This window comes from Sinohyriopsis cumingii, chromosome 8 (assembly GCF_028554795.1).
Source record: "Sinohyriopsis cumingii isolate HCF-2022 chromosome 8, ASM2855479v2, whole genome shotgun sequence".
NCBI classification, from domain to species: Eukaryota; Metazoa; Mollusca; class Bivalvia; order Unionida; family Unionidae; genus Sinohyriopsis; species Sinohyriopsis cumingii.
The window spans coordinates 15790646-15814384 of record NC_142968.1 but is presented as its reverse complement, the minus strand read 5'-3'; the positions used below and the strand labels follow the sequence as shown (position 1 = coordinate 15814384).

Below are 23739 nucleotides of genomic sequence, written 5' to 3'. Positions count from 1 at the left end.
TTCTTAGTGTCAAGATAATATAGTTCTCTGTTTGACCTCATGTCACAAATTATCATTTTCTAAAAACAACCATTACCTATTGGAAAATAACCTTCTAGCATGATTTAATGAGCCTTGTTTATTTAAAACATAATAGCCTATACAATTCACTTTGGAGCCTCCAAAATCCTGACCCAAATCAACATTTTTACCTGAATAATAATTCATTTAATTAGCTCATACCCATAGAATAATGAAGCTTTTATTAGTTATTCACTTAAATTAAAAACAATAAAAAAACAGTCAATCAGGTCAAACAGAACTGAACTCAATTTTGGACAAGATCAAGTCCAGCAAATAATGTTACATTACAATTATAACATGTAATGGAATAAAAAAATTTTAAAACCAACAGAAAAATAATTAAATTAAATATACATAACAATGGTTTCATTGTTTGATATTCTTGATAGCTTAATAAATACAAACCATTTTTGTTTTTTTCAAACTTTTTATTATACACTTGTCATAAAACAGAGGAAATTTTGTTGAGCAGGGTAACAATTTTGTTCTGTGGTATTTCTGAACATACTGTGGTACGTACCGTGGCATTCTGTACTGATACTGGGGACCTGCATTTCGTTGTTTTGTTTAATTTCAGTATGTCAGTAACTGGAAGAATTCTTGCTACATTAGCAAAATGACACCATATTATATCGATATTATTTGTAAAATATATTAATTATCTTGACATAAACGAAACAAAAATAGCTAGTTCTAAAGAAAATCACAGGCCTCTCCCCCCTCAGAAAATAAAAATTCTAATACCTTATAGTAGATGAATTTGTATATGAATTGTTGTATAGGTTGCAATCTAAAGGCCGTAACTAAAGTGGGATGATTAAATTTACCGTGTAGCTCTTACTGTGATGACATGTTAACGTTAGAGAGGCTGTTGATAAAATTACTGATACAAAATCTGACAGTTACCTAGCAACAATTTAGTTATAATTGTCAGGGTAACGTTAAGTACCCAGGCAATATATTTATCGGAGAAGGACAGTTAACAAAGCACACTCAACAAACAGGAAAATATTTAGTGGACTTGAGAAAGTATGTCAAATTAGATGGAAAACAAGAGCACATCAGAAAATCAAAGGACAGTTTTGTGGTCTTCCAATGCATGAACTTAGCACATTCACATACAGATAACTAAAACATGACGTGGGTTGTTTTTTTGTGTTTAAATCAGAATTTTTTCCCAAAGTTAGACTGAATCAAATATGTCAACATTCCATTTGACCAGAGTTGATATATGTGACACGTGTCAAACAAGGATGATAAATATAATTATATTTGCAGTATTTATGAATTGTTTATGACAAATAGAACCATTTTGTAAAACAGAATTTTTTAAAACTGTTTTGTCATGGATAATGAAAACAAGCTGTTAATATCGTTATAGTAACAACAAGATTACTCACTGATTTCTGTTCATTCCTTGTTAATAGAAACGACCTATGGACTGGTACAGTAAAAATGTACCATGGTACATACCACTGGAAAAGATACCATGGTATACTGGTAATACCAAGCAACTCTAGTATTATGATAACCATTCATTCATCCATTTGTTTACCAGTTGAATTTTGGCACAGTTAAGTATAGTTGTCCACCATCCACAGTTCAGAACTTTTAGGATGGCTTTTAAAGGTCGAGGTCTCTGTAACTGAAAGAAGAAGAATGATTTTTGCACAATAATTGAGTCAGATTTGGGCTCAAAAGGTCAAAATTCAAGAATTCATCTTCATTGTCTGACAAAGTTCTTAAATCCTCCATCATCATCTCATAAATCATCCTGGTCTAGTCATCATAAATATCATCTGACCTCACCATCATATGTGAGTGCTTATGTTGAGACTGAGCTTGGGCTGTGTACGTTAAGTAGCACTTTAATCGTATAGTTTAAGAAATCTATAAACGGTTGCAACTATTCACTGTCAAATGTGCAGCAAGATCAAATAACCAGCCTCATTTACTTGCCACTGAGCAAGTACCACTCATGGCTCAATCAAAGGGTTGTCACATGGGAAACTAACTAAGAGATTAAGGTTGAACATTAATGAAAGAAGCAGAAATCGACTTGGCAACAAACAAATACATGTATTAAATTTGAGGCTTAAAGGACTGTTAACTTGAAAACAAAGTGAGTGCCTCCTTTACAAGACAAGGGGTTTAATTTGTATACAGTAAACGGCTACCAGATGGATCATTATATTACACGAGTTATTTATCAACAGACTGGTACCTGTTCATAGCTCTCGTTAAAGTTATGTTAACTGATAGAAAAAAATGGTTTCTGCACAGTAACTTGTGGTTACCTAACTTTGTGAATGTCTTGCACTTGGTATGAAGAACCCTTACAGTCAAAAGGACATACATCAGGGTCACTGTGACTGAAAAAATAAAAGAAATGTTTTCTGTACAGTAGCATGAGGTCTATACAACATACCTCAACAAAACATTAATGGCTTGTACTTGGAGTAAGGAAGAAATATATTGACTTTGGGGCTAGATGATCACAGGTCAAGGTCACTGACTGAAAGAAGAAAATAGTTTCCAAACAATAATATTAGTTATATATTGCAAGTCTGGCTCAAACTTTGTGGACAGGTTGACAGTTTTCCTTAGGGTAAGGAAGAAATGTCTTAATTTCAAGTTCAGAATGGCAAAGTTCATGGTCACAGACTGAAGAAGGCAAATGATTTATGTACACAAATTTCAATTGTTTACATAGAGAGCTATTAAATGTGTGGCAGACATATACTGTGGCATTCATGGTATTCTTGATGTTTATAGACTGGGCAAATTAATAGTTCATTTAGTTATATGCATTACCAGTTAAACTTAGAGCATAACCCAGTCACAAGTTAGCAGTTAAATTTAGAACATAACCCAGTCACAAGTTAGCAGTTAAATTTAGAACATAACCCAGTCACAAGTTAGCAGTTAAATTTAGAACATAACCCAGTCACAAGTTAGCAGTTAAACTTAGAGCATAACCCAGTCACAAGTTAGCAGTTAAACTTAGAGCATAACCCAGTCACAAGTTACCAGTTAAACTTAGAGCATAACCCAGTCACAAGTTAGCAGTTAAATTTAGAACATAACCCAGTCACATGTTTGCAGCATTTATAACAAAGGAATGATCACATAGTTTGCTGGATAGCTTTAAATAGCAATAGCTTAAAAGTGATGTTTTAAAATAACTCTTGAGCTATTTTAAAGTGATTTTAAAATGCATACTTTCAGGAAACCTTGAAATCATTTATGTGGCTTATTATATGCAAATGTGTGTCCGTGTAGAGGAAAGAAAGGGAATAAAGTGCATATTATGTTGTACATTCTAGACGGTCCTGATTGAGAACTAAAGCACTCACGGTTATGGATAACTTCCATCTCACCTCTTTCAATGTGCGTTACATTCTTGGACTCGGCCAATATAGCACCTCTATCAGTGTAGGTTCCAGTCTCTGACTCGACCAATATAGCACCTCTATCAGTGTGGGTTACAGTCTTGGACTTGGTCAGTATAGCACCTCTATCAGTGTGGGTTACAGTCTTGGACTCGGAAAATATAGCACCTCTATCAGTGTGGGTTACAGTCTTGGACTTGGTCAGTATAGCACCTCTATCAGTGTGGGTTACAGTCTTGGACTTGGTCAGTATAGCACCTCTATCAGTGTGGGTTACAGTCTTGGTCTTGGTCAGTATAGCACCTCTGTCAGTGTGGGTTACAGTCTTGGACTCTGAAAATATAGCTATGTGAGAAAGCTTGCCAGTAGCTTCTCATGGGTTGGTGGTTCTTCCCAGGGTTTTCCCATGTTCTTCCTTCACCAGTTATACTGGCCACCAAGTATAGCCTATCTTTTGCAAAAAATGATGTTAAACCGTACAACAACAACAACATCGTGCATGCTGCTATGTATATGTGTATATATGTTCCTTTATCTGAGGCTCAGGACATAAAGGTGGATTAGTTCTTAAGCTAATTGTGTGCCCTCTTTACATAAAGTCATTATTATTATTATTATTATTATTATTTGTCAATTATCCCTTTTCCATGAGATAAACATTTTAGCATGTTGCTAAATACTGTCATGGTATATTGTATAACACATGTACCAACTGGTAATGCACAGTATATTGTTGTTGTTGTTGTAGGGTTTAATGCTATTTTTCAGTACAAAATAGGCTATACCTGGCAGCCAGTATAAATGGTGGAGGAAGAACCAGGGAAAACCCTGGAAAGAACCACCAACTCATGAGAAGCTACTGGCAAGCTTTCTCACATACCTACATTGGCTGAATCTGAGACTCGAACCCACACAGACAGAGGTGAGAAGGAAGTGATCTGTAACGATGAGCACTTTAGACCACTTAGCCACTCAGGGCCCCCACAGAATATTGAATAACACATTACTGACTTGTAATGCACAGCATATCATATAACACATGTACCGACTCATAATACACAATATGGGTTAGTGTACATGCACTGACTGGTAATACACAGTATACCAAATAATACATGTACCAACAGTATAAAATGTTACACATGTACTGACTAGTAATACACAGTATATCATAAAATCATATGTACTGACTGGTAATACACAATATATCATATAAAATCACATGTATTGACTGATAAAACACAGTATATCATATAATACACATGTACCAACTGGTAATATACAGTGTATTGTATAATAAATGTACCAGCTGGTAATATACAGTGTATTGTATAATAAATGTACCAGCTGGTAATATACAGTGTATTGTATAATAAATGTACCAGCTGGTAATATACAGTGTATTGTATAATAAATGTACCAGCTGGTAATATACAGTGTATTGTATAATAAATGTACCAACTGGTAATACATTATCCCCTTGACAGAAAATTGCTTTGATCGGCGATTTAACAAAGATGAGGGCCATAAGAAACTGATGAGTTTTCCCCTTCTGCTATGCCCAGAGATCTTAGGTAATGTACTCACATCATGGCTAGTTTCTCGTGCGCTTTGCCATTTTATTTTCAACAATGAAGAAAGTATGTGAGTTTCAAAAACTGTGGACTTGAAAGTGGATCTTTTCTGTGCCAATTTTAGTTTCAGGTATATGTGTTTGTGCATTAGATGATCCTGCAGTATGTCAGTACTGCTACTACTACTACCATCTCTTTTCTGCTGTTTTCATCCTCTGAAGTATTTCAGTCTTCAGATCGCTTAATTTTGTTTGCAATTTCGATTTTACTAGTATTTAAATTTCATTTCCTTAATGTTATCTGCCTTGTACTTTTTTCATTTAAAATGAATATTGATTTTGTGCAAGTTTACCTGACAAATACAAAATGATACTGTTTGCAATACAAGCGTGACAGCCCTGGTTGGGTCGTTAAACTAATTTGATATTCAGACTAATTGTAGTTTGAGATTCTACTGATTGTATAGATTTAAAATCAAAAATCTATTATAGCCTAATGTTATTGATTGTTTTCCTATCATTGACTTGTTTTCTTTGACTTGTTGTTACTGTTTTTATTGTTCATGTTATTAATAAGGTAACATGGTTTTGGTACGAATCATAAACCTTTGCTGTATGTCATTTAGTCTTTCTGAAGAAATAACTTGTCTTAATTTCAGTCATCACATTTTTGACTTGTCTTAATTTCAGTCATCACATTTTTGACTTGTCTTAATTTCAGTCATCACATTTTTGACTTGTCTTAATTTCAGTCATCACATTTTTAATTGTCTTATTTTCAGTCACCACATTTTTTGCCTTTTCTTAATTTCAGTCTTCAGTCATCACATTTTTGACTTGTCTTAATTTCAGTCATCACATTTTTGACTTGTCTTAATTTCAGTCATCACATTTTAAGTCAGCGAGATAGTATGACAGATGATTCTATCATAGGAGCACCACAATATTGAGAAAATGTCAGATGCTGAAGTCTTCTTGGCTGAATCCAAATTCATCCCTCTGGAAGATAATGATGAAAATAAAGGGGAAGAAGAAATTGAACCATCTACTATCATCTACTGTAATGATCTCAACATAACAGATGATGAAGTCAGTAGTGATGGAAGTTATGATAATGTTGTGGCAAAGGAAGAAGAAAAATCATTTGTTCAGTGCCATGGAAAAATGCCAGGACTGAGTTCAAAAGGACCAGAAAACTATACAAAGGAAGGGAAGTGCAAAACCATAGAAGCAACAGTTAAGGATACAGCAAAACATCCTATCAAAATACATCCCTGCTCAAGCAGTACAGCTAATTTTAGTAAACTACGTGTAGACCAGACGAAAGAAAAGATTTTGAAGGACCCTCCCAATTTAGATCTTGTGGTCAAAGTTCAAGGAGAGTACTCATCTCCAGGTGGTTTAGATAGAGAGTTACCTTTCCCTTCTCATCCTGGCAACAATTACTCTTCCAGAAATAAAAATGTTGCCTTCTCTAAGATGACAGACTGTGTAAAAGGTACCCCAGACTCTGATAATCCAAACATTATCACTGGAAAGAACTTGAGCAAATCAGCAAAATCATACAAATCAAAAGAAAGTAGCAGCAATCAGGCTTGGAATTTTGACTTGGGTACGGTCACTGAAAGAGAAGCCAAGAAGGCAAAAGAGAAAAGAAAAAGCAAAGGATCCACATACAGACAAATGCTACGGAAGAGATTTCGTGGCATTAGTAGAAAATATGGCAAGACCTACCTGGTTCAGCCAACTTCATCTAGTCCTATTTCTATACTGAAAAAATATGCAGAGAAACATGAGGTGGATTTTGCAAAGCTTATGGAAAATGCAGATTCCATGGGATTAGATGAGCCCTTTCCTTGTACTGAGTGTTACTTCAAAAAGACAGGCGATACTTACAGTAATCCCTTTGAAATGCTTACAAACTTGCTTGACAAACAGGATGGTTCCATGGACACGAAATGCCCTGGTAAGTTCAGTGCAGCTAACCAGTTCCCAGAGATTCTGATAACTGCTGTATGTTTTAGAAATTTAGAATGAGTATTTCAAATACTGGATATTGTATACTTATGCTGTATGTAATGCATATATGACATCACACATTTCATACACTGGGTATTGTACACATGCATTGCATGAAATGCCTACATAATGTCATGTATTTCATATACTGGGTATTGTACACATGCATTGTATGAAATGCCTACATAATGTCATGTATTTCATATACTGGGTATTGTACACATGCATTATATGAAATGCCTATATAATGTCTTGTATTTCATATACTGGGTATTGTGCACATGCATTGTATGAAATGCCTACATAATGTCATGTATTCCATATTCTGGGTATTGTACACATGCATTGTATGAAATGCCTATATAATGTCTTGTATTTCATATACTGGATATTGTACACATGCATTGTATGAAATGCCTACATAATGTCATGTATTTCATATACTGGGTATTGTACACATGCATGTGGGTATGTGAGAAAGCTTGCCACTAGCTTCTCATGGATCATTGGTTCTTACCAGGATTTTCCTGGGTTCTTCCTTATTGACCGCCATATATGGACAATCTTGTGCTGAAAAATTGCCTTAAACCCTACATCAACATTGTTGTTGTTGTTGTTGTAGGGTTTAACGCCATTTTTCAGCACACGATAGGCTATACATGGTGGCCAGTATTAATGGTGGAGGAAGAACCTGGGAAAACCCCAGAAAGAACCACCGACCCATGAGAAGCTACTGGCAAGCTTTCTCACATACCCACATTGGCTGAATCCGAGACTCGAACCCATGCAGACAGAGGTGAGATGGCAGTGATCCATAACAGAGAGCGCTTTAGACCACTCGGCCAACATTGTATGATATACGTATCTAATGTCAAGTATTTCATATACTGGGTATTGTATACATGCATTGTATGAAATGCATGTATGACATAAAGTATTTCATATACTGGGTATTGTATACATTCATTGTATGAAATGTATATATGACATAAAGTATTTCATATACTGGGTATTGTATACATGCACTGTATGAAATGCTTATAAAATGTCATGTATTTCATATACTGGGTATTGTATACATGCACTGTATGAAATGCTTATAAAATGCCATGTATTTCATATACTGGGTATTGTATACATGCACTGTATGAACTGCATATAATATGTCACGTGTTTCATACATGCTTTGAACAAAATGCACATATAACATCAAGTATTTTACTTTCTATCTATCTGCAATAGTATGACCTTTGTCTCACCTGCATTATCATGGTGAGTCATCAACAACACTTGTCTATTAGTGAGATGGATCATATAATCCAAGAATGTTAAAAGTTTTATGTTGATGTCAGATATAATGAGGGTGGGGACACATTAGTGCACAGACACAGGTGAGACACTAGACCCTTCCTTTCATAAAACCTGACTCAACATATTGAATAACAAATGTTACATTCTGAAATCTTTTTCAACTGATACAACCTTTGGATTTTTCAGAAACTTTTCAAGTACACTTTGTAGCTAAGTCAAGTTTTATGATGTGGAGACCAGAGCTGGAGATCATAAAACTCGGATCTTGAACCTGAAATCGAGGTTTAACTATTAGTCAGTCAGAAACAAGCTTTGAAAAGTAACATCATTTGTCAATGTTGCAGTGAAAATCTGAAAGCTATGGGAATTAAAGATCACATCAGTATGTCAGTTGGACTTGGGTCTGGAGCCAGATATCAGAGAGCATTTTGCATATATATATATATGTTGAAATTAAAATCTAGCTTTAATGGACTTCTTTGATTCTCCTACAAACTCGTGCTTCTTCCAAGTTTGAGACCAGGTGACAATTAGAATATCTTTGAATTTGGTAGGGGGTGGGGATAGCTTAACATGGTTTCACTCTTGAAATATGTCACTGTATCTACCACATCATAATGTCCCAGCAGATCTGACGCCTACAGTGTTCCTTTGATTTATCCAAACAGATCTGATCTGCCAATCAATCATATGATGGGTCTATGTTTAGTCAAAGAATGTAAGTTGTTGACCCTGATTTTTATGACACTCCTCCCCATCATAATTATCATGTCCACATCTTACATTGTAGGACTATTTCCTTTTGATGTTGGATGTGATTATATGCCAACTATATAAAAACATCATATTATTTACATTTTCAGATTGTGGAGCCGAGAGGATGACACTGGGAGGCTATGGAAAAATGATCGCTAATCTTCGAAGAATGATTGAATATAGAAACCTTCTTGTGCATGATGTGTATCCAGATGGAAATTGCCTGTATGCAGCCATCGTTGACCAGCTCAGAATTCGGGGAGATTTCAGCTGGACCAATAACAGACTCAGAATAGGTGCCGTTGAGTACCTGAGGGAAAACCCATTTGAGGTATTCAGTTCAATCATGTTCCTGTTGTGAAATGTCAAAGCCATACCACAAATATATATTGGTATACATTTTTTTTATGGTTTAGTCACCAATTTCATATTTCTGTTTAATCTGGCAGGTTTTTTACAACTAGTTAGACTTGTGAGTTTTTGTAACATTGTTGTACTTGAGCAATGACCTTTTGTGTGCTGCTTGCACACAGGACTTTTTTGTGATTGAAAACTTGGTATCAGATGTACAGTTTTCATATTTTGTTTGAGTTTTACATTACAGGTTTCTCTGAGATCCGACCTTTTGGGTCAGACACACATGAAATTCATAAATTAAACACAGTTTCTCCCAGCAACATGTCCCCATGACATGCCTCATTTTCCACCAGGATGCTCTCCCATTTCATATAGTGGTTTAGAGATGCCCATCATCCCAAATTTGGCATGAATGCCCTGATCTGTCAAGCCTATTCATGAAGCATGATGCCATATAAAAAAAAAATTGAAAAAATTAAGCGGAAAGAAATTTTGGCAGAAGTTGAAGCCATATATAAGTATTTTTGGTCCTTTCAAGTCTTTTCTGGTAATTTTTAACATATTGTCAATTTCCAGCAAAACACTAAATTGTTGTTGGTCCTTTCCTATCTTTATGTTAATTTGCAACATAGGACCAGTTTTCATCTTATGACATTATAATCAGAACAGTTTGTTTCGTTCCTTCCCAGTAATTTCTGGTAATTCATATCATATTTGATCAGTTTCTCGCCATTATTTGGAATGCTTCTTTTTGCTTGATTGTGTTTTCTTCATGATCTATTGTGAGTTTGGGTTTTTTTTGTGTTTTTGTTTTAAGTAGATTTCTGCAACATTTGTGTTCACTGACAAATTACACTCGGCAGTGTTTTTACAAACCTTTTGTATGTGCCTTAACTTTAAAATGTCGGACAGTGATTTTAAGCCTATATGGAATCAGAGTGAATTAAATAAATCATTTTAAAGAAAAAGCATGTCCTTTGTGTTTTAAAGATCAAAAAATCCATCCAAAAAATTGAGAGAGCTGAGAATGGAGCCATACACTAGGATAAACAGTGATCTGACCTTTACCTTGTAGAAATGATTTGAAAAAGGATCTTTTGGTGAAGCTATAAAGAGCCAGTAGCTGTTTGGAGGACAATTAAAAGAATACAAAGAACTGTTATACCAACAAATAGATCTTGCTTTTCTTTCTGACATTATTGGTACTGCTACCACTAATTTCAGGGAAAAAAAGCCGAGATCTAATTGTTGGTCTGTTAGAGCTGTACATTGTAAATAGTGTTATATAACTGAATGTAGATGTGTTTTGTAATGGTTTTAAATGATTTCTTTCATTCATCTGCATTACACATGGAGTTTTGGTTTGCTGCAGTAAGTGTCACAAATTTTGCAATAGAATCAGATTATTTTACCCTTTTGTCCCTAATTTCCCTGGTTGGCAATGGGCATCTCTGGTGATCATCCTTGTCCAGTCTGCAGAATAGCTAAAGGTTTGACTTATGTAAACAGGCATAAAACCTATGTGACTAAATAACAGTTAATCCTTATCATTGCAATGATCTTGTGAAAAGGACTTCCACTCCGAAGATTACTCTGACACCATGTTTTGTTGAGTTTGTGTACATAAGTACTCAAAATTAATTGTTAAATATAGAATGTCCTATGATTTTGTAACCATGTTTTAATTATCAAATAGAAACCATGAAAGAAATTAAAACTTTCTCAGTTTGATTTGGACAATTTTGTAACTGAAATTTAAGTACCTGTAATTTCTATAGGACACTACAAAGACTTTTTAAAGGCATGCAGAACGGTATGTTGACTCATAACAAATGAGACTGCAAAATCTATTTTCATTTTTTGGGAGACTAATTTGTGATGAAAATATCAGTAGTGCCTACAAAAGCAAGGAAGAAATAAAGCAAGACGTATAGGTCCATTTGACCTGTGATTATTGAGTATCAAAGATTTGTCTGATTCAATATCGACAACTGTCTAGATCAAGCTCATGTATTTAGGTACAGTACATATACCAAGTTACATGTATTTAGGTACAGTACATATACCAAACTACATGTATTTAGGTACAGTACATATACCAAGCTACATGTATTTAGGTACAGTACATATACCAAACTACATGTATTTACGTACAGTACATATACCAAACTACATGTATTTAGGTACAGTACATATACCAAGCTACATGTATTTAGGTACAGTACATATACCAAACTACATGTATTTAGGTACAGTACATATACCAAGATACATGTATTTAGGTACAGTACATATACCAAGCTACATGTATTTAGGTACAGTACATATACCAAACTACATGTATTTAGGTACAGTACATATACCAAACTACATGTATTTAGGTACAGTACATATACCAAGCTACATGTATTTAGGTACAGTACATATACCAAACTACATGTATTTAGGTACAGTACATATACCAAGCTACATGTATTTAGGTACAGGACATCTACCAAGCTACATGTATTTAGGTACAGTACATCTACCAAGCTACATGTATTTAGGTACAGTACATATACCAAGCTACATGTATTTAGGTACAGTACATATACCAAGATAATTGTATCTTTTTTTATAGAGCCATTTTTATTCCTTCAGTCAACTCTTAAAGCATTTTACACTTTTACTAATTAACATAATTATTTATTTTGAATTAGTTTTTTTTGCACATAATCTGCTTGGTATGTTGTTTTTTTAATTCTGTGTTTCATTTATTGATGGTAATTTGGCAAGAGATCCATACAAGTCAGTATTTGTCATTTTATTTATTCATTTATTTTGATTATTGTAGGAAGATGGGACTCACAAAAAGATGTACCTTGATAGGGAAACCTGGGAAGAATATCTGGAACGTAATTCGGAAGATGGTGAATGGGGAGACCACATCATGATGAGGTTATTTGCCATATTTCTTTGAGAAGCACATGCTTTATGATAGGCCCATTTTTAAATCTTACAAAATTTTTGACATTTTTTTCTTAGAAGGTCAGATTAAGTTTTAAAGTTAACACCCAGTATTTCTTATCACATTTACAAGGTGAGTTCCACCAGTTTCATTATTGAAGAAACACTGTATTTTTATCCCCCAAACTTTGGCAGAAGCTGAACATAGTGATACATGACAATCAGTCTGTCTGTCTGTACATCTCTGCACCCATACCTGTCATTTGATAACTTAAAGACACCTCATTAAATGGAAGCAGTTGAAGTATCAGAGGATCAGTATCAAATAGGACTTTGCACATGATAAGCCCGAAGAGCAGGAAAAAAATTTCAGTCAAAATGTTTGATGTTATGTTGCAACTAGCTGTGCACAAGCCTCTTTAAACTGTGAGATATTCCAACTGCAATCAACAGATTAACTTATGATCCTGTCAACGAAATAATAATACAGAATAATGATACTGTCAACAGAATGATGATACTGTCAGCAGAATAGTGATCCTGTCAATAGAATAGTGACGTAGAATAATGACACTGTCAGCAGAACAATGATACTGTCAAAAGAATGATCCTCTGAACAGAATATTGATCTGTCACTAGAATAATGATAGATAATAATGATCTAGTCAACAGAATAATGATCCTATCAACTGAATAAAGATACTGTCAGCAGAATAATGAATTTGTCAATAGAAAAATGATCATGTCAGCAGAATAATGATACTGTCAACAGAATAATGATCCTGTCTATAGAATAATGATGCAGAATAATGACACTGTCAACAGAACAATGATACTGTCAAAAGAATGATGTTCTGAACAGAATAATGATCTGTCACTAGAATAATGATAGAGAATAATGCTATTGTCAGGAGAATAATGATCTTGTCAATAGAATAATGATTCTGTCAACAGAATAATGATACTGTCAGCATAATAATTAGCCTGTCACAAGAATAATGCTGATACAGTTACAGGGTGTTTTGTATGATTTCAATATATGTAGAGTGCTGGATGCCTGATAGTGAAAAGAGGTGTGCAAGTATAATTCGCAAGATTTATACCACCCTGTATTTTTCCTGACTCCCCTCCTTATTAGAAGCCAAGGGTTGGCTCTCCACTCTAGCTAATTCCTGGCACCATTTTTGTTTTATACGACTTCCATATATCATATATATGACAAGCAATGCCTTCATCAACAGATGTTTGAACACATCAGGATTCTATGTTTATAAGTACATTTCGGCCCTAACTGGAATGCTTGAATATAGCCAAGATCATGAATAAGTTTTATCATGAAAGACATATTATTGTGATTTCATCCAGTATCTGACTTTGGTGAGGTTGATACCACTGTCAAGGTGATATTGTTTTAAGAGCATGTTTTTTATATATCAAAACTTATTTTTTTACCTTTTTGCCCCAAAGTTTTACTGTGTTAAAGCCCCTGATTAACTTGGAGATTCATACTTGCATCACAAATCTTATTTCAGCAAATTCACAAATTTCAACCAAGTTTGGTAGAAGAGATTTATTTTAGCTTTTTAACAAAACTGATTCACACTTTTTTGCCTCAAAGTTTTAGTATGTTAAAGATTCTGATTGACTTGAACATGTGTACCTGCATCACAAATCTTATTTTTTAAAAATCACAGATTTCAAGCAGGTTTGGTATGGACTTTTGTAATTATCAGACTTTGATCAGACCTTGGCAGAGGATGAATTTCACTTAATTCTGTAAACATTTCTCAGACTTTACCACTTGCTTGACTTTGAACCAAGATATCATTAAATTCTCCATATTATTGTCAGCACACATTTCTAGTTGTAAACCAGAAATGGTTTTGAAGCTTGTGCTATATGTATCATGTCTTTGCATATTGTTGACATAATTTAGTATCATTAACTCTGTTTTCTGGACACATAAACTGAAACTTATTGACTTAGGCTTTAAATTCCTTGACATATTTCTGCACAAGTTAAAATTATTGAAATGTTATAACTAATTTGCAATTGATATCAAAGTAATGAGAGTCCTGTGGTTGAATTTATACTAAAATATGTTAGATTTGTGAAAGGAATATCATTGTATATAAATCATTATTATGAAGTATTTATTTTTCAGAATTGTAGTTACTAGTATCTTTTGCTTGTACTTGTGATTTTATAGTGCCATTGTGGAAGTTTTGCAAAGAAAAATAGTGATTCTTGGTGGTGTGTCTGGGAAGGCACGAAATGTCATTGTTCCAAAAAGTATGCAAACTGCTCACACATCAAAAGACGATCTTACATCAGCTCAACCAATGGACAAAAAATTCGAAGAGAAAAAAGAGGAAGTGGAGGAGGAAGCAGAGGAAAAGAAGAAAAAAGAAATGAAGGATGACATCAGGAAGGAGGATAAGATGGAGGGGGAGAAGAAGGAAGAAGAAGATAAGGAAGCAAAGAAAAAGAAGATGAGAGAAGAGGCAATACAGAGAAAAGAGAAAGAAGATGATGAGTTGGAAGATGAGACATGTCTGTATTTGGGGCATCTGAGTGAATCACACTATATCAGCCTAAGAGGGAGAGGTTGGAAGAAGGTTGCACAAAAGAGTGAGTTAACTTTCTGTATAATGAATGTATATAAGACGTTACTGTTAGTTGAGCTAGCTGTTTCAGTGGAAGATCAAATAGCACTAAATTTATTGTATTTATTTTAGTGCAGCATTAAACCCTGTATTTAGTATCATTAACTCAGTTTTCTTGACACATAAACTGAAACGTTTCAAGAGCTCCTTCTGTTACTTTGCCCACCGAAGATTTTCAGTGTATTCTTGATAGCCAGTCTCCAGTTTGTCTATAAAAGACAAGAAAATAGCATTGCTAGAAAAATTAATGTTTAAATAACAGTAATAAAAGTTTATTATGTTGCTTTTTAAATGGAACCGTGAATAAATTTTAAATTGAATGATAGATTAAAATTTTTTATCCAAGAATGTGTAGTAGTATACATTAATTTTGATTTAGAGTCAAGTTTATCAACAAGCAAACATGTCCACTCGTTTCCACTCATGTCCACTGAGACCAAGAAGAACAGCTTCAGTTCTCTCAAGGATATTGGTGAACAGGTGGATGGGAATTGAAAATCCTGACCACTTAGCTCAATCAATGAAGGATATTCCATATCCCTTGGTGGATGAGTGGGCAAACTTTTGTGTGTACCATATTGGAAAGGATTAATTTTCATTTGTGGATGATTTGGAAAGATTGAACCCACTGGGACTATACTGTATACCTGTGTGTTATTATTAGGTATGTCACTTGCTGTATTGGTGGTCAGTCTTGAGGGTCAAGGTCGTGGCTCAGTTAAGGAAGTTTTCCCTCACCGATTCCATTCTACATAATTATCACATTCAAGCCTCTTGAGATCAGTGGATGAAACTTTGCATCCATCATCATTAGAAGTGTGTCACAAACCACATTAGGGTCTTATATTCAAGGTCAGGGTCCTGACTCAATATTGTATGTTTACCCTCACACTTTCCATTCTACTTTATAACTGTATAGCTGTTTAACATTATGGGATGAAACCTTTTGTATTTGTACATTGTCGTTAGAAGATATAACATGTACCAAATTAGTAATCCTGTTTGGAAGGGCAAGTTCAAGGTTAATTATTCAAGTTTTTCATCACATTCCATTTTGCATTAAAATGCTGGAACTGAGATCAAAGGATGAACCTTGCTATAACTGTCTAGCATCATTAGAAAGTGTTTTCTTTACCATATTGGATCACACACAAACACATATTCAATATCATAGTCAGAATGTAATATATGTCAGAAACCTGTAACTTTGTTACTTCTATGTCAGTGTAGTAACTTTACAACTCCATCCAGAAGGCCAGAATAAGATTTCATCTTAGTGTACACACACACACACACAATATCACAGGATGTAATATATGTCAGAAACCTGAAACTTTGTAACTTTCTATGCCAGTGTAGTAACTTTACAGCTGCATCCAAAAGGCCAGTATAATATTTCATCTCAATTTGCTTGCTATGGACTTCTGTTTCAGAAATGGCTGACAAGACACTAAAATTGAAACAGCAACTCAAGAAAGAAAATCCTGATTTATTTCAAATGGGAGATGAAATAGGTATAATTATTTTTAATTAAGAGAGTTGAATTGATGAATGACACAAACCTTTGTTTTCTAAAATGTGATATACCTAAGATAGTCTCTTCTGAAAATTAAAATGTTATCATAACCTTTTGTTACTTGATTCAAAAGACATGATAATGGGCCGTTCACTTGAAGTGAAATCATTGATCCTCATGTATATATTATAACAAGTAAAGAGAATTCAGCAAACGATGCAACATAAGACACCACAGTGATGTTGTTATTGTATAACTGCAAAGATGCCATGAAACAAGCCTTTCTTGCAATATTGAACATACACAGATATAGGTTACTCTATGAAAACTGGATATGTTGCAGTTGTAACAGAAGCCATTTGCACTTTTTCACAAATGATTTTGAAGTACGTTAGAGGATTGCTTAAATGAATGATCGTCAACTTGAAACTGAGCTGGCCGAGTGTTTTCACATCCTTATTTTGCAGATTTTTGGGGTTGTTACTCTTAAACTTTATTGGCCATTATAATTTCATGATCTAAAGATGTCATTGAGGGAAGAAGAAAATAGAAGACTGCTTCAAAACAGTCTTTATCTTTCTAATAAGTCACACAACTACCTGAATGCTAACCGTCCTTCTGCCTATTGGCAATCAATCTCTTTTACTTGGGACATTTTTGATGATGTTTGTGGTTGTAACTACATTCCAGTATATTTTAGATGTACAACTCCCAAACCTAAAAGACTTGATCATTATTAAAATGAAGAGACAATTATTTACAAAAATACTTCTGGATGTTGCAAAGATTACAGTACCAAAAAACTTGGGCTATTCCAAGAAATGTATAAAAAAAACCTATGGTTTGATGATGCCTGTGAGTACATAGGTATAAGAAAATGTCCTTAAAACTTTAGCATCAACTGTAATGACACAGGTAATGGAAAAGGTCCTTACAAATTTCACCCTCATTGCAAAAGCTGAAATATTCTGAGAAAATAACATATATACTTCGTTTGACCTTGTTGTACCAAGAGTGAGAGCAAGAGGAAAACATGGAGATATTCTGTCTCTAGGTTGAACTTTCACTTCTATTAAATCAGTATGGAATATGAAAAACCATTTTGTCAAAATATTCATAGCTGTATCAAGCGCTTAAAGAAATCTGGTGAATAGTTCATGACCCTACCAGAATTTCAAACAACTTGGCCAAAACGTTCTCAAAAAAAACCTCTTCTTGAAAGGTATTTTGAAAACTTATGAATATCAGAAACTTGAAAGATATGGTTTTTCTGACTTTAAAATCTGCCTGTGCTGAATATTGCAATAGACCTATATTGCAGTAGACCTTTCAGTCTCTGAGATCTCAGAGATTATCTTCATCAAGACCTTTCAGTCTCTGAGATCTCAGAGATTATCTTCATCAAAACCTTTCAATCTCTGAGATCTCAGAGATTATCTTCATCAAGACCTTTCAGTCTCTGAGATCTCAGAGATTATCTTCATCAAAACCTTTCAATCTCTGAGATCTCAGAGATTATCTTCATCAAAACCTTTCAGTCTCTGAGATCTCAGAGATTATCTTCATCAAAACCTTTCAATCTCTGAGAGATCTCAGAGATTATCTTCATCAAAACCTTTCAATCCCTGAGAGATCTCAGAGATTATCTTCATCAAAACCTTTCAATCTCTGAGATCTCAGAGATTATCTTCATCAAGACCGTTCAGTCTCTGAGATCTCAGAGATTATCTTCATCAAAACCTTTCAATCTCTGAGATCTCAGAGATTATCTTCATCAAGACCTTTCAGTCTCTTGAGATCTCAGAGATTATCTTCATCAAGACCTTTCAGTCTCTGAGATCTCAGAGATTATCTTCATCAAAACCTTTCAGTCTCTGAGATCTCAGAGATTATCTTCATCAAGACCGTTCAGTCTCTGAGATCTCAGAGATTATCTTCATCAAAACCTTTCAATCTCTGAGATCTCAGAGATTATCTTCATCAAGACCTTTCAGTCTCTTGAGATCTCAGAGATTATCTTCATCAAGACCTTTTAGTCTCTGAGATCTCAGAGATTATCATCATCAAGCCGATGACCAGTCAGCTGGACCAGATGATATCCATTGTCAACTTATGAAATGTTTATGTGATATAATTTGTAGTAGCACCTTTCAGTGGATGATGGATTATATTTTGCATTATTATGTTAGTATGTTGATCTGTATTTTGCGAATTTTGTTATGTTTTCACAGGATAAGTCAGGTTGTTCACAGTTAGCAAGCTTTGTGGATGACTTGGATACAGGGAATAAGTCAGGTTGTTCACAGTTACCAAGCTTTGTGGATGACTTGGCTACAGGGAATAAGTCAGGTTGTTCACAGTTGCCAAGCTTTGTGGATGACTTGGATACAAGGAATAATTCAGGTTGTTCATAGTTACCAAGCTTTGTAGATGACTTGGATAAAGGGAATAAGTCAGGTTGTTCACAGTTAGCAAGCTTTGTGGATGACTTGGATACAGAGAATAAGTCAGGTTGTTCACAGTTACCAAGCTTTGTGGATGACTTGGATACAGAGAATAAGTCAGGTGTCAGGTTGTGCACAGTTACCAAGCTTTGTGGATGATTTGGATACAGAGAATAAGTCAGGTTGTTCACAGTTACCAAGTTTTGTGGATGACTTGGATCCAGGGAATAAGTCAGGTTGTTCAGTTACCAAGCTTTGTGGATGACTTGGATACAGGGAATAAGTCAGGTTGTTCACAGTTACCAAGCTTTGTAGATGACTTGCATACAGATAATGGAAGAAGCCAGTGAAGTTTGACATCAAGAATGTCAAGACAGCATTCACATTGATCAAAAGAAGAAAAATGGCTACAGCACAATAAATTGAGTCCTTGATAATCCACAGTTATCAAAACTTTGTGGATAGTTTGCATTTAGAGGACAGAAAAATCCTATTGATTTGGGTCTCAATAGGTCAAGGTCACTGTGGCTGACAGAAGAAAATTGTTTTTTCACATAACAATTTTAGCTCATGACCACATACACCAGATACATTAACCCAAATATTTGTGGAAGGCTTGTACTTAAGGCACTCAAGAGGCCTATTGATTTCTTGGGTCAGAGGTCAAGGTCACTGTGGCTGAAAGAAGAAAATTGTTTTTTCACATAACAATTTTAGCTCATGACCACATACACCAGATACATTAACCCAAATATTTGTGGAAGGCTTGTACTTAAGGCACTCAAGAGGCCTATTGATTTCTTGGGTCAGAGGTCAAGGTCACTGTGGCTGAAAGAAGAAAATTGTTTTTTCACATAACAATTTTAGCTCATGACCACATACACCAGATACATTAACCCAAATATTTGTGGAAGGCTTGTACTTAAGGCACTCAAGAGGCCTATTGATTTCTTGGGTCAGAGGTCAGGATCATTGTGGCTGAAAGAAAATCAGTTTTGCAGAATAACTTTTGTTCCTGAATAAGTTCCTTTACCAAGATTTTGTGATGACTTGTACTGATGGTTGAAAGAAATGTTTTGAGTCTGGTGTCTTAAGGTCAGAGGTTATGGTGATGGTGAGTATAATAAGAAAATCTGCACATTAAATTGAGTTCAAGGCCACCTATCATGACTAACGGTAGACATCATTGAGACCTTTTGGTCAATAATCTTTGGAGTCAATCATACCTTACTAGTCTCTGTAATACATAGATAACTATTAAACATGGGCCAGGCATGTAATTTGGTGCTCGCTGTACTCCAGCATCACTTATATTGTACTTTTATACACTTACATTTCACTTAATTACATATGCAAATTATAAGTAATTACCTGTAGGTCCTCGTTAAGGCAAATGTGAATCAGTTACAAGTCAGAATAAGTTATTTTCATAAGGGATTAATTTTCATGAATTATGCATTGTCCGTCTATCATTGTAACTCTATCATTGTCCATCTATCATTGTCCATCTGTCATTATCTCTCAGTGATGAGTGCATGAAATTCACACATAGGCAAAAGGTGATCTTTATATCTGATTGGCTGAGATTGTTACCACTCTGGTGGCCATTTTTCTGTCTGTTCATTATTAGGTTGGCTGAAGTTGTTTCCACTCAGGAGGCCATATTTCTGTCTTTAAATCATATTGGCTGAGGCATTTACCACTCTGGAAGAGGTCCCAATTCTATCCTTACATCAGATTGGCTTAGTATTTCCACTCGGGAGCCATATTTCTGTCCTTACATCAGTTTATCTGAGGTTGTCACCTCTCAAGTGGCCATAGTTCTATCCTTAAATAAGATTGGCTGAGGTTATTACCACTCTAGGGGCCATAATTCTATCTTTAAATCATATTGGCTGAGGTTGTTACCACTTGGAGGCCATATTTCTAACCTTACATCAGATTATCTGAGGTTATCACCACTCAAAAGGCCATAGTTCTATCCTTAAATAAGATTGAGGTTGTTACCACTCTGGAGGCTATGTTTATAACCATACATCAGATTGGCTGAGGTTGTTTCCACACATGGAGGCCATAGTTCTATCCTTAAATCAGATTGGCTTAGGTTTTTACCACTCTGGAGGCCATATTTCCATCCTTACATCAGAATGTTTGGAGTTATTACTTCTCAGAAGGCCGTATCACTAATTTGATTTTATCAAACTTGGAATATGGGTATATATCATTTCTATCTTGGATAAGTTTGATAGTGACCAAGCTTGTGCAGGCTATTGACAAAGTTGTACAGGCTATTGACAAAGCTTGTACAGGCTATTGACAAAGCTTGTGCAGGCTATTGACCAAGGTTGTGCAGGCTGCTGACCAAGGTTGTGCAGGCTGTTGACAAAGTTTGTGCAGGCTATTTGACAAAGCTTGAGCAGGCTGTTGACAAAGTTTGTGCAGGCTATTTGACAAAGCTTGAGCAGGCTGTTGACAAAGTTTGTGCAGCTTATTAACAAAGCTTGTGCAGGCTGTTGACCAAGGTTGTGCAGATTATTGGCAAAGCTTTTAAAGGCTATTGACCAAGGTTGTGCAGGCTAATGATCAAGGTTGTGCAGATTATTGACAAAGTTTGTGCAGATTATTGACAAAGTTTGTGCAGGCTCTTGATAAAGCTTGTCCAGGCTATTGACCAAGATTGTGCAGGCTAATGATTAAGGTTGCGCAGATTATTGACAAAGTTTGTGCAGGCTATTGATAAAGCTTCTCTAGGCTATTGACCAAGGTTGTGCAGATTATTGACAAAGCTAGTCCAGACTATTGACCCAGGTTGTGCAGTTGTTATGTATATTTGATTTAATTTATATTTGCTTTAATTTGTGTTTGATTTGATTTAATAGTTTGTGGGTTTTGGAATCTTTTTATTTTCTTTACATGTCAGTGTAATATAATTTTGTTTACTAGGAATTTGATATTTTCCAGAGAATTCAGTTTGACATGAATCTTTCCATAAATACCTAATAATAGAAACACAGTTTCTATTTTTGACTTAGTTCTTGACCTTGTGTGAGGGTCAGGTAAACAACTTTTATTCTCAGAGTAAAATGATTGGTTCTTATCAAACACATACAGGGGCTACGTGATTTTTATACGTAAACATGATCACATGATCCTCTATTTCGCAACTAGGCATTTCCAAAATTGTGAAATATTTAGTATTAATAGTGATGTTTAGAGAGAGATCTCAGAGGTTTGGCGCTTTGAAACACTTGATGTCAAGTTCTTTTCTTCTGTTGTGACTAGTTTGAATTTTTGATTTTTATTTTAATTTTTCTGATTCTAAAGGATTAATTCATTTCCCTGGAAATATTTTGTGCTCATACAGAATTCTTGAACAAAGACATTTCTTAAAACTTTTATTTGGATTTCCAAGACCAGAGGATTAATTAATATCGTGTTTCTACAAGGAACTGTAGACTTCAACACGGTACAAGCTACAGCAATCGTCATCTCCTTCCATCTTGGATTCATTGTCGGGACTCGAACTTGAATTCATTAGAGCATTTTATTAATTGTTAGGACTTCTAAAATTTTATTCGTGGATTATTCTTGAATTTGATTCTGGAAACCATAAGTTATATTTGTATTTTTCAGTATTTTTCCAGGGAAATAAATTATTTGTTATATTTTTCAAAGCTTGTTATTTTCACTCTTTCTTGTGTTACTGTTTATTTGAGCCTAAACACATAACACAAGTTATTGACAAACCTTATGCAGGCTATTGATCAAGGTTGTGCAGATTATTGACAAAGTTTGTGCAGGCTATTGACCTAGATTGTGCAGATTATTGACAAATTTTGTGCAGGCTATTGACAAAGTTTGTGCAGGCAATTGACCAAGGTTGTGCAGATTATTGACAAAGTTTGTGCAGGCTATTGACAAAGCTTGTACAGGCTATTGACTAAGGTTGTGCAGATTATTGACAAAGCTTGTGCAGGCTATTGACAACGCTTGTGCAGATCATTGTCAAAGCTTGTGCAGGCTATTGACAAAGCTTGTGCAGGCTGTTGACCAAGGTTATGCAGATCATTGTCAAAGCTTGTGCAAGCTATTGACATAGCTTGTGCAGGCTATTGACGATCCTTGTGCAGGCTATTGACCAAGCATGTCCAAGCTATATTTCTGATCAGATTTTGACAAAACTAGAAATACAAGCTTATATTGCCTAGATCTCATAAATGTCCACAATTTATCTTAATGTAAGCTTTTATCATTAAGCTGTGGAAAAACTTGTCTGATGATCAGAATCCACCAATGACCTGATCATGCATAGAATCTGCACGCCACTCAGGAGGCAATTTTTTAAAGATTTTATTCAAATTTGGTAAGTTGTCTATATTGTCCATGAAATCCATGCATCATAAAGGCATGAGTCTGCATCTGAATGAATAGGCTTGTAGCTATTTCTGATCAGAATTTGATCAAACTTGTTTATTTGTTTTGCATCATCACATTTAATGTGTTTATTTATGAGCAAGCTCGTTCTAATATGGGAGCTTGCTACTACTCTGGAGAGCTCATTCTGTTATGGGAGCTTGCTACTACTCTGGAGATAGATTTTATAATGGATTTGACTCAGACTTGGTAAGTAATCTCACCTCATCATGGTCTTAGATGAGTTTGTAAAAAGAGAGATGTCTGTGTGTTAATGAAAATT

General features: G+C 34.9%; 1 protein-coding gene across 6 annotated transcripts in view; it reads left to right on the top strand.

Annotated features, from left to right (window-relative positions):
- The window catches only part of LOC149793032 (uncharacterized), a 38385-nt gene that overhangs the window by 4911 nt on the left and 9735 nt on the right, over positions 1-23739 (top strand). For all 6 annotated transcript variants that reach the window (XR_016422701.1, XR_016422698.1, XR_016422700.1 and 3 more), the window contains exons 2-6: positions 5912-6994; positions 9222-9445; positions 12305-12408; positions 14627-15048; positions 16517-16597. Coding sequence is in view for 2 of the 6 variants with exons in the window: in XM_089966923.1 (XP_089823049.1) it covers positions 5983-6994; positions 9222-9445; positions 12305-12408; positions 14627-15048; positions 16517-16597 (1843 nt within the window). In the remaining 4 variants the exon portion in view is untranslated. The remainder of the gene's footprint in view (positions 1-5911; positions 6995-9221; positions 9446-12304; positions 12409-14626; positions 15049-16516; positions 16598-23739) is intronic.